The 15832-nt window shown below is 47.5% G+C and overlaps 1 protein-coding gene across 5 annotated transcripts in view; it reads right to left on the bottom strand.

The window, feature by feature from the left end:
- Poc1a (POC1 centriolar protein A) overlaps positions 1 to 15832 on the bottom strand; it is a 97625-nt gene that overhangs the window by 62942 nt on the left and 18851 nt on the right. For 2 of the 5 annotated variants that reach the window (XM_047564103.1, XM_047564102.1), the window contains 5 exons: positions 7388 to 7472; positions 5956 to 6127; positions 5363 to 5542; positions 2987 to 3094; positions 1964 to 2079 (listed from right to left, as the gene is read on the bottom strand). In XM_047564103.1, coding sequence (XP_047420059.1) covers positions 1964 to 2079; positions 2987 to 3094; positions 5363 to 5542; positions 5956 to 6127; positions 7388 to 7400 — 589 coding nt within the window. In that variant the 5' untranslated portion in view covers positions 7401 to 7472. Of the gene's footprint in view, positions 1 to 1963; positions 2080 to 2986; positions 3095 to 5362; positions 5543 to 5955; positions 6128 to 7387; positions 7473 to 10552; positions 10863 to 15832 lie in introns of those variants that run through there. The other 3 variants (XM_047564101.1, XM_047564105.1, XM_047564104.1) reach the window with 3 other exon arrangements.

The raw sequence follows: 15832 nt of genomic DNA, 5'->3' as shown, positions 1-15832 counted from the left end.
GTGATGGGCCGCAGGATGTGGTTTCAGCCCTTTTCTCATCCCAAATCCCACAAGCCATTCCCTGGGCCTGACCCCTCCCCATTTCATGTCAGTCCTCACATGACTGTGAGTTCCAACAACCCACCCACCAGTCACTAGGAGACTGCAGCTCTTCACCCAAGTTCTATCAACACTGCTGTCTTCTCCAATGTCCCTCATCCCTTTGCTCCTCAAGTGACAGGCCCAATTTCCAAGTACTGCCAGTCAGGACTCATCTTTGGGACTCTGGACCAAAGATGGCATTCAAGGTTCTCTCCAAGGGGTACCTGCTGCTGTATTTCATGGACACCAGGGCCAGGATCCTGATGCATCAAGGATAGGCCTGGACTCTCCTAGGGTCACCTAAAGACACTCTCCTCCCAGTATCAGGACTCATGTGGTACAAACCACACCCAGCCCTGTATTATAATTCTCACGTGGATTCTCCCATCAGAGAGAAGGACATAATGAAGGACCTACTATCATTCCCTTAACGAAAGGGAAAATAGCTTCCACTCCTGACCACTGCACTGTCTTGTTACCTACCTGTTCCAGCTCTCCCTGCCCAAGCTCTCCCTGTTCTGCACCTGCTCACCTTCACCAGTAGATGCACAAACCCAACCCTAACTCAGGCCTGACCCAGAGCAGAAGAAAGGCCTCTAAGCCTGAAGAAGGGGAAGGACCATAACTCTCCAAGTGGAGGTGGTCTCCAAGTGGATAGTAGACCCTACTGCTGTTCTGTACTAGAAGTCTCTGAAAGAGCATCAGTGATAGATGCCCGGACTCCCCATAAAATCCTGAGTTTTTTTTTATTACTTATAATACCTAATACAATTTAAATGCAGTGTAAATAGTTTTTATCCTGTATTGTTTAGGGAATGGGTGACAAGAAAAAAATATACATGTTTGGTACAGATGGGACAAAAAAAAACCTGGTTTATGTAGCTGGGCCTGCCACCTGGTGGTGATGCAGGGTAGTGCAAGCCTTGACTAACGGCCTTACCAGGAGACCAAGACACCAGGAGAGAGACTTCTGAGCAAGAGCAGCAGTATCACAAACATTGTACCTTGTTCCCACTTTGTGCCAGTTAGTCTCTTAGTTCTTTACATGAACCAACTCATAAACCCTCCAACACCACCTCGGAGACAGGCCCTATCATTGTCCCATGAGCTCCAAAGAGTCAAGTGAACTACCCAAGTATCACAGCCAGGAACGCCAAAGCTGGTTGAAGAGTCACCCTCCACCCTGAACTGTTTCCAGGCCAAAACCTTCTCCCTCTTCTTGGGAGGTCTGGTCACCCACGTTACCCCAAGAAAGTGCTGTCCTCAAATACCTGAGAGGCAACTAGGAAGTAACTATGGGGGTGTTAGAGAGAGCTCTGAATCTCAAATCCCATACCTGTGTCAACTCCCTGCTGCCCTGCCTTTCAAAGGCTATACTAAATCAGGGGGCACAGCCCTGGGCCTGGCTCCTAAGTCAACCCTCTACATGGCTCTATACCCAAGGAAGACACCTTGAGGCCAGAGGTGGCCAAGGTCCCGCCAATCCTGACCTGTATGGTCAGTCTTGTCCCCAGGGCCCTGGAGGGCAGTTTCCATCATGGGGAGAGATGAGCAGCATGAGCAGTCACAGAGAAGTGGTCCTCGAGGGGAGAAGTTCTAGCCAGACACTCACTGAGAACTCCCCAGTTGCAGTGTGCATGAGACTCTGCCATCTCTAGGCACCAAAGAGCTTTTTGGAAGCCCAGTTCCAGGTTCCTTTTCCTAGTCAACATTCCAAGTCAGGACAGCCGCACCACAGACTACTCAACCCTGGTTATCCCAACAGACCCAACTCAGGGATGTCCTCAGACCATCTTAAGCACCACAGCAACGAACTAAATGTTGGAACCAGCACAGTCCCACCATGGCTGTTTAAGGGCCTATGAGGCTGTTCAATACTCACACTGATAATGCTGCAACAGTCTGTGAGTCCGCACGTCCCATACCTTCACTGTGTTGTCCATGCCAGCGGCAGCAATGCATGTACCACTAGGGTGGAAGTCCACATAGGTGACAAAGCTGGAAAACAGGGGCCATCATGCACTGTAGGAGGTCTGCCCTGGCTCAGGATGACACCAAAAACATCACCACTTTCCCAGCCCGGTGCATCTGCTCACATTGTTTCCTCAACCCAGAATGTTTTTTTTTTTTTTTTTTTTTTTAAACAAGATGACCAAGGGAAAGCAAGAAGTGAGTGAGAAGAGTCACCAGCAGTGAACTAAGGTGGATTTACCAAGATCCAAATGCCACCATCAACTTTTAAATACAATTGGAAAAATTGTCTTCAGAGTCACAGCTAGGCTGCTCTGGAGTTCCAGAGCTGGAGCTGGTACCCTTGCGAGGACTGGCTCCAAGGTAAAAAGTCCTGCCAGCTGAGGTACTGGCCACCCATCTCTAGGAGGCTTTCAATACACAGGCTTTCAGGAGGAGCCCTTGCTTGTGGTTCCCAGCCTAACCAAAGGGGGCAGAAGCCCAGGTCCATTTAGGAACCTAGAACAATTGAGTCCCTACTCAAATCTGGCTCCTTCCTCTCTTAATGATGTGGCACATTATGAATAGCCACCATCTGCTACAATAACCTAACAAGGCTTTCATTCATAAATCCATCATCATAAATCTATACGTAGAAGTTTGAAAATGCAGTTTGGAGCAGTGAGTTCAACTGCTCAGAGCAGATATGTTACAATTTTGAGAACTAGAAAGTAAATGGAAAAGAGAGAGTTTAAATAATTATATGGCTCAAGGTTAAGCATTCTATTGTTTGTGGGATGCTTTCCATTCACACACACAAAAAAAGGCATCAGCCAAGAAGCAGAAAAAGTGTAGCTGCCACCCACATGGCTCCAGTCCCTGAAGGCCACTGGCATGCCCAGTTCTGCACTCTGTGCTGGAGCACTTACAGATGGAGGACAGCACCGGGACCCACCTGCCATGCTCGCAGTATGAGTAAACACATTCCCGGCTGGTCTTGTCCCACAGCTTGACAGTCTTGTCATCACTTGCAGACACAATAAGCCGTCCATCAGGGGAGAACCTGAACCAGATAGGGCAGGAGTCACACCACTGATTAAAAGACTCCATGGAATCACACACCATTTACCACAGTTATCTTTCCCTGAATGCCTACTGCCTGACCCAGGAACTATCTAGGGTCTTGCTATGACTCCAGGTGATCCTCAGTAAGTGGTTTCCCTCTTTGGGAGGTGAAGAGTAATGCCTACCCCACAGTAGGCAAAGAGTAGTACAATGCACAAAACCTCCCCAGCAAAAGGCCAGGAGACATAGCTAAGTGGTAGAGTGCTTGACTAGCATGAATGAAGCCCTGGGTTCAATCCCCAGAACTGGGGGTGGGCGGCGGGGAGCAGCAGGTACATGGCCTGTGACAACATGTAGCTAGTGCTGACTGCTGGCATTATTAGCATGAAGGGGTGAATAAGCCACATCAGTGTGGGGAGTCATCCTCATCTAGCAGAATCAGACGTGGTTGAGCCATGGGACACAGAGGCCTGACCCTGGGAACTGGCAGCCATGGAGGACTGTCCCAGATTGCCAGGGAGGATGTGGCAACTGTGTGGGAGTGGTTCCCTATCTGGTTCTATGATAATTTCCCCTAACTCCACCCTACCCTGTTCATCACAGAAGAAGCTCCTCCTGGTCTTGGCTCCCTTTACCTGTGTGACTATAAATAAAGGAGTGGTGGGCTACTCCATGTTGTTAGAAGCCAGATCTGGTATGGCCCAATCTGTCACGCCCCCTCTCATTTGAAAAGAGTATTGGCTCTTGTATGTTTATTGATTAGTTAAGTTTATGAGTAATTAATTGGTTTATAGCCAACATCGTCCTCCAGCAGTAACCCTTTTCTCATCCATGCAGGACATGGCAGAAATCCCCACATATCGGTATAACTATCTTGCTCCCATGTTCCCCAGGTCAGCAAAACACAACAGCATGGAGGTCATGGGGACCTAACCACCAAAGGTCTGCTGTGGGCATGACATCCCCCTTTGCTGGCCTGGTCCCTCCTGTTCTTAGGGCTCTGACCATGAGACCTCTCAGAGCACACAGGCACCTCCCAGGACAAAGGAATGAGGGCTACCCTAGGGAATTAATAACTTGCTTGGGATCCCCAGAACAGACAGATCAACAGTCCCCAATCTCTGACTGCAATGTTTTCCTAGTTTCCCCTGGCCCACCTCAACCCCCTTCTTTGGAGCAAAGAAATCTGACATGAAAAAGCTCTGTTGAGAGAAATTAAATAGCCAGGTGTGGTGGCACATGCCTGTAATCCCAGCAACTCAGGAGGTTGAGGAAGGAGGAGAGTAAGCTCAAAGCCAATCTCAGCAACTTAGTGAGACCCTGTCTCAAAATAAAAAATAAAACAGACTGGGGATGTGGTTCAGTGATTAAGCACCGCTGGGTTTAATCACTGGTACCAAAAACAAAACAAAAGAAAAGGAATCAAATAAGCTAAAAGTATGCATATCTGTGTCCCTAATTCTTGTGTGTGTGTGTGTGTGTGTGTGTGTGTGTGTATGTGTGTCCGTAATTCTTGGACCATGAAAAGCCCTCAGGTCACCTGGCTCCCCATGTGCTCAGCATAGCCTCTCATAGGAAAGGGAGGGCCAGCCTCCAGGCCAAGTCTCCCTAGAATCCTGAAACCCCATCTAGCAGTTCTGAAAAAAAATCAATCTCTGAGGAAAAGAAAAGTAAGCAAGACTTTTGTCAGAGAGGCTTGGGTTCTGATCCCCAGCTCATTCACTTACCTACTCTGTGCCCTGGGGCAAGACACTGTGCTGTTCTGAGCCTCATCTGCAAAATGCAAATGATACCACCAAGCTGGCAGAACCATCATGAGAAACGAGAAAAACTGGGCTGGGGAGATGGCTCAGTTGGTAGAGTGCTTGCCTTGCAAGCATAAGGCCCTGGGTTCAATCCCCAGCACCACAAAAAATAAAATAAAATAAAATAAAAGAGGAAACGAGAAAAAACCTATAGAGTGGTAGTTCTGACAATGTCTTATTACCCATATTGCTATTGCTAAGAAAAGGCCCCTACTGACTTGGAGGGTCATCATGGTTGCCAATGGACTAATTGATGTGTCAACAACTCAGTGAAACTTCTCAACAAGTACAATGTAGGAACTACTACTGTTGCCATTTTACCAATAAGGAAACCAAAGTATAGGTGATTGATGGGTGGCTAAGAAACTTCCCAAGGTTACAAGCTGGTACCTAACAGTCTCACTGTGTCCCTCTTCAACCCCTGGGTTCCTCCAAGGGTCTCCAGACATGACAATGCTTACTTGGCACAGCGAACCCAATTGATGTGCTGGCTCAGGGAGAACAGGAATCTCTGGCGATGAGTTGACCACACCTTGACTGTCTTGTCATCAGAGGCTGTCACAAGTGACTGGCCATCACTGCAGAAGTGGACGCTCCTCACAGTGGCTGTATGTGCACGAAACACAGTGGACTCACCTTTACTAAGAAGACAGACAACCAATCAGGAAACCTATAATAGTGACATGAGGACCCTGAAGCACAAAGCTCTCCTATCCTTCAGAGAACCCTCCCCAAATCATCCAAACCTGAGTACCCCAGTCCCCAGAAAAGGAGGCCAGAGCCTCCAACACAGGAGCAGAGCACTGCCCTCCCACCTCCACCCATATGCAAGCAGTTAGCAGGTAGTAGGCCTTTTGAGGATGGCTGGGGGTATCTCAGAATCCCTCTCCTAAACTGAGGAGAGGGGTCCAACTAAGCCCAGCCTCTGATGACACCTCCTCCTCTGTGGTGAGACAGATGTCACACTGTAACCAATCTAGAGCCAAAATAGGGACCTAGGTGGGGACAGCCCTGACGCCAGGGTCTGTTAAACCCCTCAAAATATATAACTCACACGTTGGGCACCCAGATGCGAACAGTCTTGTCACGGGATCCCGAGGCAAGAAGGTGTCCCGAGGGGGAGAAGTTCACACAGGTGATGGCATCCTTGTGGCCCGTAAAGCGGTAGGCGCGTGACTGCGGCTTCATGTGCCAGATCATGAGGCATGAGTCCATGGAGCCACTGGCTGAAGAGAGTGGGTGACGCTACGATTCTTGGCTTGAGTGGTCCACAGGCCTTCACTAGGCCACTGGGGAAGCTGGGGTAAATCCGGCCCAGCTCCACCTTCCCAGCATCCACAAATTGAGCAACAAAAAGGGTCCCCACAGTGACAACCTCCAGCGATGCTGACCTGAAGTCTGGAGAGTCTACTGCCTGGCAATTCTCCAAGTAGCAGGCTTACATGGGAAGCAGACTAATAGAGGCCCTTCACATGCTAGCCATGAGCTACACTCTGGGAAAACTCATCCCCAAGGGGCCCTCAGTCTCCCTACTGACATACCCTGAGGGCACAAGAGCCAAAGCCTCCCAAAACTGAGGAGACGGCCCAACCCATTCAACATTGAGAAGACCCAACTCGATAGGAAACCTAAAAGAGGTCCCCAGAACAGACCAAAAATGACTTCAGTTTCCTTTGCCTACAGCAAACCATGAAGCCAACAGCTTTAGGCAAGAGACCTTCACAAAAAGAAGAAGGGGTGAGCCTACTTTATGGGAACAAGAAAGCCACAACCAGGAAAGCTGTGTATGAATTCCAAGTGACTAAGGAAGGGAGGTTCCTAGCAACAGCAAAAGGGAATGGGGGCAGGGGTTCCCGGCTCTGTTCAACATTTTTTCGTGGGTAGGCCTATATAACAAGAAGGTGTGCCATTAGGTACAAAAGCACACACCTGTCATCCCAGTATCTCAGGTCTGTGATCCCAGTAACTCAGGAGGCTAAGACAGGAGGATCATAATTTTGAGGCTAGTCTAGACAACGTAGTGAGACCTGGTCTCGAAATAAAAAATAAAAAGACTGGGGATTTAGCTCAGTGGTAAAGCACCCCCACAACACCAAAAACAAACAAAACCCCAGGTGCACCATAATATTATGGACAACAGAATCTAAGACTCAAGGAAAGGGGCCCACAGCTTAGAGCCCACACCATAAGACAAAACCAAGAGGTGGCTGGGATGTGCAGGGAAAAGCCCAGACCCTTGTCTTACCCTCAGACTATGTGGCTATGACAAAGCCCCTAACCTCTCTAAGCCTCATGCTCTTTGCATTTAAAGTGACATTCATAAAGCCTAGGACCCAGAGAACTGGCAAGTGAAAGCAAGATGTGGATCTAGACAAATAATCCATGTCATTGCTGTACTCTGCTGCCCCTACACCACACCTCCCAGGTAGAAACTCAAGTCTTTTCAGCTCGTAACCTAGTGTCTGGGTCAAGATGCCTTCTCTTACCCAGCTGCTTCATGTTGAGACTGAAGTCCACACAGGTAACTGCATCTCGGTGGCCCTTAAAATGCCTCTCCAGTGAGGGGTCCTCCTGCAAAAAAGCCAAGATTAAAAGGGTGAAGAGGCTGCCCCAGGGCCAAGACTTTTATTATAACAGCCAGGAGGGGTTAAGAAAGCTCAAGATGTGATCTTGTATACAGGAAATTATAAGGAGTCCACTAAAAACTCATAGAACTAATTGAATGAGTTTAGCAAGAAAACAGCATACAAAATTAACACACACACACAAATTATTACTGTATAGTAGCAATTAGCAATCTATAAAAGAAAACAGCTCCATTTATTTATTTATTTTTTTTTTTTTGCGGTGCTGGGGATTGAACTCAGGACCTTGTGCTTGAGAGACAAGCACTCTACCGACTGAGCTATCTCCACAGCCCCTCCATTTATGATAAATAAAAATATTTAAGAATAATTTAACAAAAGAAATATAAGATACATACAGTAAAACTAACATCACTGAAAATTAAAAAGAACCTAAAAAAATGTAAAGATGTCCCATGTCTGTGGATTGGAAGATAATATTATTAAAATGCAATCATTTTAATAATTCCCAAATCATTCTACAAATTCAACATAATTCCTATCAAAATCCCAGAAAGAAGTCCGACACTATAGACCACATTTTATATGATTCCACTTCTATATAATGTCCAGAATAGCCCAAGGAGCCAGGCACAGTGGAACATGCCTATAATCCTAACTACCTGGGGGCTAAGGTAGAATGATTGCAAGTTTGATGTCAGCCTTGGAAACTTAGTGAGACCCTGTCCCAAATTAAAACAACAAAAAGTGCTCAATGACAAAGTGCCCCTGGGTTCAATCCCCAGTATTGGGGTGGAGAGGGCAAAGAATAAAAATGGGTCTTTCAAATATCTTCCATCTCAGGAATGAGATCCTATACCCTCAATCTCACTGTAAACTGGTTAGTGAATCCAACGGTCAGTCCTGATAATTCCTATCAAAATCCCAGGGCCCAAGCTAATCCTAAAATTTATATGAAAACTCAATTCATCCCCCCGCAAAAAAAAATCTTGGAAGAACCACCAACAGCAGCAGCAAAATAGCCACTGTGAAAAACTTTTGTCAATTCACCGGAGTTAGCAAATGACCCATCAATTCTCAATAAATACCCCCAAAGAACTGGAAACATGTTCACAGCAGCATTATTCATAACATCCAAATAGTGAATAAACCCAAGTGTTCACTAACAAATAAATGGATGAACCAAATGTGGTATATTCATATAACAATATTATTCAACCATAAAAAGGAGTGATACATACTACAAGGATGAGCCTTGAAAACTTGTTAAGTGAAAGAACATTTTATCTGATTTCACTTATATGAAAAGTCCAGAATAGTCAAATCCATTGAGACAGAAAGTAGATTAATGGTTGTCAGAAGCTGTAGAGAGAGGGAAGGGAAGTGACTATTATTGAGTATGAGGGTTTCTCTTTGGCATGATGCTATTCTGGAATTAGATAGTGATGATAGCTGCTATACTAATAAACCTCTGAACTGTACACTCCAAAAGGTGAATTTTATAGTATAGGAATAGTATCTCAATAAAGTTAGTTGTTAAAAACACCAAGAAGTCAGGCACAGTGGCAACATAATCCTAGCCAAGTTGCCTATAATCCTACCTACCTGGGGGCTAAGACAAGATGACTGCAAATTCAACATCAACCTTGGCAACTTAGTGAGACCCTGTCCCAAAATAAAAAGTGCTGGAGATATAGCTCAGTGTAAAACACCTCTGGGCTCAATCCCCAGTATTGGGGGCAAAGGGGGTATAGAGGAAAACTAGGCCTTTCAAGTACTTTCCATCTCAGGAATGAGATCCTGTGCCCTCAATCTTCCTGTGAACTGATTAGTGAACCCAAAGGTCACTAATGGGCAGACTCCTGGTGGCACATCACAATCTCTACTCTACCCAACATCAGAGAAATAGTAGGGGCGTTCAGGACACTGCTTAGGAAGACAACAAGAGAATATTCCACAGACTCCATCCAATAGCAGCATATATCTGAGCAGCTGAAAGGTTATACCCCAGTCATCCAAATATCTCCTTCCATATCAAACATCAGAAACCTTAAGGAAGTATTTTGCAAAGACCCTTCTTGGGAAAGGACGTCCCTAGGGCAAAGGACGTCCCTGATGTCAACCCACAAAGCTGTAACCAGAACAAAGATTCCATGGCCCAATGCCCAGCTCCACCTCCAGCACACCTGCCTAAGTGCTCTTTTCAACAACAGAGGGAGTGGCACGTGGGGGAGGGCCTCCAACAAAGTAGCAAGTGCTCCGTTCTATCTCTTGCCCTTACTAGAGCCTCCTGGAAAAAACAGTGGAAGGCAGAATCAAACTCTGGGTTCAGTGGGAAGAGGCAAGTACAGGTGCTACCTCTGATCAGTGAGTGCCTTGAAAATGCCCAAATACCTCTTCCCTGTGTTCCATGCATGTTGGCTTCATCTCCCACAAGAAGGGTTTTTATAGGGAGGCAGGGAGAGCATCCGGTTAGAAGTCAAGAGGTCTGGGTCCTAGTCTAGGCCCTCTGCCCAGTTTCTCAGGCGCCTCAGGGGGGCCACAGACTACCACCCAGTCAGAGAGCCAGGACCGTTGGAAGCAACCTCTCAAAAGGACGAGCTTTGGAGTATTCCTCTTCCTTCTTGAAAAACCTGGGATTCAAAAGGAGTGGCCGGGCCCAGGCATTCCAGCGGCCTGCTGTGCGCACTGGTCGGAAAAGGGTGGATGCTTAACAAGATCGGGTCCAACCACCCATTGATCGGGATGGGGAGACAGGATAGAAAGGCCCATCCTGGTCCCAGGCCACACCTGGGTCGCACAGGGCTAGTATCTTCCTCCCTAAGATGCGAACCTTGGAGATAGGGGCTTGTTTGTTCACCCCAATAGCCTGGCGCGGGACCTGACAGGCAGCGGGCTCTCAAGAGCCCCGACCTGCCGGCTGCTGACCGTAACAGGAGGCGGAGAGGACCGCCCGGGAACCCAGCGCCTCACCCCGCCCTCTCGCACTCACTGCTCGAGCCAGCCAGGTGTCCGCCATCCCAAAGGGGAGACTAAGGCCCAGACGGCGCCGCGGTAGGCACTTACTGAGCAGGGTGCGGCCATGGTTAGGATCGCTGCGCCAAAGGCGCCGGAGGAGCCCGAGGTAGTGGCGACGGCAGTTGCGCCGGTTCAGTTTCCGCGCCCCCAACTGCCGCCAATGGCAACACGGATCGCGTCGCCGCGCCCCGCCCACCTCAATTAAAGGAGAAGAGTCATAGCTTTTTGCCCGCCGACCGGAAGCAGAGATGTGTGGCTGGCACTATAGTCTCCGCGCTCAGCTCCACCAAAGCAGGCAACCGCAAACCGCCCTGCCAGAGGCCTCTGTCCGCAGTCACTCATTCCTCCCGAGAATTTAAAAAGCTCAGGCGAGGGTTTCGCCCCACAGGCCCACGTGATAGGGAGCTTAGCCTTGTGGGAAATGAAGTTCCACACGGCACCATTTAGCGTTCGGAGAAAGGTGGAACTACATTTCCCCGGATGCCCTGAGCCGGAGCCAGGCTTTACCACCCAAAGCGACGGACTTAAGGACCCGGGAAGGAGGACACGTGGGCTACTATGTAAAGTTGCCTTAAAGCACCCGCCCAAGACGCGGCAAAGAGCCAATTTCTCGCTTCTCGGAAATTATAAATGGTTCGCCCCTCCGAACGCGCTCAAGACAAATGTCCATTTAAAAGAACACAAGTTACTCGGAATCACAACCGTGGAGTGAAGAGACCTAGGTTCGATTCTCAGTTCTCGCCTAATTCGCTGTGTGACCTTAGGAAAAAGGCCTCTGCTCTGTGGGCCAGTTTCCCCGTCGGTAATACGAGGGAGTGTGACGCACCCGGTCCTTCTCAGGACCCTTCAGCCCTGAGAAACTATCAAGTTGTCTAAAAGAGGGCAGTACTGGGACTCGGCCACCAGAGGCCGTCCCTACTCAGTTTCTGCGGTCCGAAGTCCCAGATTGTCCTTTCCTCTATCTGGCCTCCCAACCTGCAGTTGACCTCAGCTGGATTCAAAAACCTTCTGTCACCTCTCCTGTGTAGGTCAATTTGTCCACATTACAACATTGATTAGGATCTGGTCAGGCCCTAAGTTTTCTTACTGTGTACAGAGACCCCTGGATCTGCAAACCACAGCTAGGTTCATTCTGTTAACTCGGAAACTAGCACATGGGTGAGCTGCCATGTGGAGGAAAATGTCTCTTTTAGACCTGGAAAGTCTGAGACCAGACATAAGAAACAGGCATACATTTAATCCCATCTTAACTGTGATTCAACACAGAATTTGTTCCTTCACATCAGAAATACTCTGATTTTAATTTAGATACTATGCAATTCTTAAAATAAGTGGTTCCAACAATTCAGGATTCTAATGCAAGAGGATTATAAATTCGGAGCCTTTCTGAGCAACTTAGGGAGACCCTGTCCCAAAATAAAAAACAAAAAGGCCTGGTGATGTAGCTCAGTGGTAGAGTGCCCCTGGGTTCAATCCTCAGTACCAAGGTGGCAGGGGAAATCAGATGTAGTTATGCACTGTTCAAAGGACAATTTTCAGGTCTTCCCACCAACATGCTTATCTTAGTTGTCCTCTTGTCTGCCAGCCAAATATTTAGGGCAGAGAAGTTAAAGGGGAAAAAATTGAATAATATAGAAAACCTATGCATGAAACTAAAAAATTCTTTTATTGGCCAGGTGCGGTGGCGAACACCTGTAATCCCTGTGGCTCAGGAGGCTGAGGCAGGAGAATCCCGAGTTCAAAGCCAGCCTTAGTAACTTAGCAAGACTGTAAGCAACTCAATGAGACCCTATCTTTAAATAAAATACAAAAAAGGGTTTGGGATGTGTCTCAGTAGTTGAGTGCTCCTGAGTTAAATCCCCAGCACCAAAAAGAAAGGGTTCTTTTATTGCTAGGTAGTATTTTTGGTTTTGAGTTTGTTTCATTTGGATTTTTGTTTGTTTCTGTTGTTGTCAGTTTTAGCTATGGAATACCTGCTGGGTCTACAGGAGCTTATAATTTAGCAAATTGAATTTAGAAGAGCTCCTTTGTAAAATGGTTCTCAAATGTCAGGTTTGCTCAAAATGAGAGTCATTGGCAGATTTTATTCACTCTCCAGATCTTTCCAGATCCATCAGTCTTCTCTATCCTAACCCACCAGGGAAGAGGAGCAGGGGACACCCCACCTGACTGGACAGGTCCCATGCCTCCATGCCACCTCAATTAGATTGAAGTCCAGTTCTGACCGAACCTTCCATGTTGTGGCAGAGCTCAATGTTGGAGTAGTTAATAATGTTCGGGGGACCTCCACATTGGAGGACTGGAAGGGGAGATTCATTTTCAAGCCCCCCTGTAGCAGGGAGGTGCCTGTTCTGGTACAAAGCCCCCTGCAAGAGTCCTGGTACAAAGACAGGTCCCCCTGCAAGAGTCTCTCATCTTGTCATCACTTCTCAAACCTTTGCCCAAGGGCCAAAGCCACCAGAAGGTGGAACAGAGAAAGAAATGAGAAAGACAGGGATCATACCCCATCCTAAAACCTAGCCCGGCCCAGCCAGCACCTGGAAATCCCCATGAGCACTATCAGTCTGCCGTGTATCTGATGATGGTGTAAGTTTGACATTCTAAACAGGGCAGCTCAGGGCTTGTCCCAGGGTCAGGCAGGTCCAGGGATGACCTTGTCCCAGGGTCGGGCAGGTCCAGCTTGCCACCTGCAAGCTGAGTGAGCTAGCAGGAGTGACACCCCCTCTCCCAGCCTCTGTGTTCTCAATTGTAAAATAACTACAATAATACATCAGCCATGGTGGGGGAGGGAGATTCCACCAACTATTAATTCATGTCAGAGCTTGATGTTGAGTTGTAACTGAATTCGAAATATGTGAGTTCATACTTCTCTGCTCCAAAGACCTGGCCAACACCTCTATGCCTCTGTTTCTGCTTCTCTCCCCCAGCTCTCTCTACTCCAGCCACATTGGCCTTCTTGCTATTCCTTGAACAAGAATTGTGCCAGCCATGCTCTGATCTCATGACTTTTGCCTTGCTACTGACTGAGCATCCACTCAGTTTGACCCATCACACCCATCAGGACTTTGTTCAAGCATCTCCTTCTGGGCACAGCCTTCTCTGACCACTGTACTTAAACTGTCAACCCTCTCCTCCCCATTCTCTGCTTTATTTTCCTCCAGTGCTTTATCACCATCTGAAACTGAACTTGTTTGGTTGTTGTCTTCTACATATGAGAATGTCACCTCCAAGGGACAGATGTGACTGTATTGTGACACCCAGCACAAGGCCCACACAAAGTGAAGGTGCAATAAATATTTGCTGAATAAATAAATGAATCATTACAAGATTGCTCATGAATTGTAATGGTACCTGTGATGGGCAGGACTGGTTCTTAACTGGAGAAAGGGGCAGCATTTAGGTTTATCAGGGGAAGCTGCTCTTGGAACCATGAGCTTAGGACTGTGAGTAGGGTACAGAAAAGGAAGAGCACTTTGGGTGTAGGTTACACACTTGGCAGAGGGCTGGTAATATACAGAACAGGAGTGTGAGTGACAGGGGCAAAGCAGGTGGAGTCTGGAGTAAGGCTAGATTGTTAGGCCGCAAATGCAGGCAATATCCCTGGGGATTGGTGTCAAGGAGACATATGTTCCATCCTAGGATTGAAGTGAGCCAAAGGAGATCCCCCACAGGTCAGGGCTGTGACCCAAGGGCCACCTGCTGTGAAAGTGAACTCTGCATGGTTCCCTCCCCCAGAGTCCCACAACAGTCTGGGCCTCCGTTGTACACTCTGAAATTGCCATGGTTGGCTTTCTTAGAGAAAATGGCAGACAACATCCCAGAGTAAGGAGAGGTCCAATGGGGCCATAAACATTCATCCAATACTCCATCCAATAGCAGTGGCCACTCTGGTAAAATAAAAAATAAAATAAAATAAAATGTAAAAACTTGCCAATAGGGACATTAGGGAGTATCTCTGAATAACAGCTAGCTTAGGCCTGTCCTTCCACATGGTAGGCAGTGGATTGGTTGACTGCAGCTGCCTGCAACTCCTGGAGCAGTGTTTAGGAAGTTCGTGGACACAGAGCTGGTCAGTAGCCACCCACCTTACCTTACCACCAAGCCTCTGTGTGCCTAGTCCTTCTACCACATCTCATGAGACTGGCCCATGTTCTCCCTTCTGTGCCCCTGAGGAGTCCAGTCAGAGATGGCAGATCTCATTCAATATGGGGAGGGAGGGGTTGAGGGCAGCCCACCTGGGATATGAGAACAAATTCCACAAAACTAAAGCCCCCTGCCTTGGCCCTGCACACGTGGGCTGAGAGCAGAGTGCAAAAATGTATAAACTCAAAGCTTAGGACTTCCAAGAAATAAGCAGATGGAGCTTCAGAGCAGTAGTTCTCAGCCCTGGCTGCTGTTCAGAAACTTTGCAGCGGGGGATGAGGCATTGCTGTTTTTCAAAACCTCTCCAGGTGAATCCAGTAGACAGTCAAAGCTGAGAACCATGACTCTAAACCAGTGTTGAACAAAAGAACTTTCCGGGATGATGTAAATATTTATTTGCACTATCCAACATGGTACACCGTTCACATAAGATTATGGAGCCCTTGAAATGTGGCTAGTAGAGCTGAGAATTGGATTTTTCATTTCATTTCATCTTAATTCATTTACATGTAAATAGATATGGCTAGTAGCTACTGTATTGGCTAGTATAGTTCAGAATCTGGTCTGGCTCTGTGGCGTTGGGCAAGTCATGGAGCCTCTTGGATTTCAGTCTTCTGGTGAAGATACAGGGAGCGTAGTGTCTAATCCCAATAGCTGCAGCAACTTTTTGTTCCTGTGCCCCACTGCTCAGCTGAGGGGTGAGGTGGAGATTAGCTTAATCCCAGGGACCTGGGGCAAAACAGAAGGATACCAGCCACAGCTCCTAGTATCTATCAGGGCTTTGCTGCTGTCCCCAGAGCATTTGAGGTGAGAAAATAAGCCAGATACCCAAGAGGCCAGAGGATATAGGACTTCCCTCTTCCATGGAACCTTGAATTGTAATGCAGAGAACAAGCCTGGAACCAGACTGTGAGCAGTAAAATAACTGATAGCTTTCATTTACTGCAGTTAGTGTACACCAAGTGCCTCTGAAGTCTTAACCACAACCCCAAGAGCAGTGAAATATTATGCCCATTTTACAGATGGAGAAACTGAGGCACAGAATTAGTAAGTGAGGAACCAGAATTAAAATCCATCTATCTGTCTGCAAGCCTGAACCCTTAATCCTAATGCATCCAGGGAAAAGGACTAAGAATCTGTTTAGACCCTCAAGACTTGACCCCACAGCAGAGATGGGAGCCAAGA

Source organism: Sciurus carolinensis, chromosome 9 (assembly GCF_902686445.1).
Source record: "Sciurus carolinensis chromosome 9, mSciCar1.2, whole genome shotgun sequence".
Classification (NCBI taxonomy): Eukaryota; Metazoa; Chordata; class Mammalia; order Rodentia; family Sciuridae; genus Sciurus; species Sciurus carolinensis.
The sequence above is the reverse complement of the archived record's forward strand: the minus strand, read 5'-3'. Positions and strand labels throughout refer to the sequence as shown.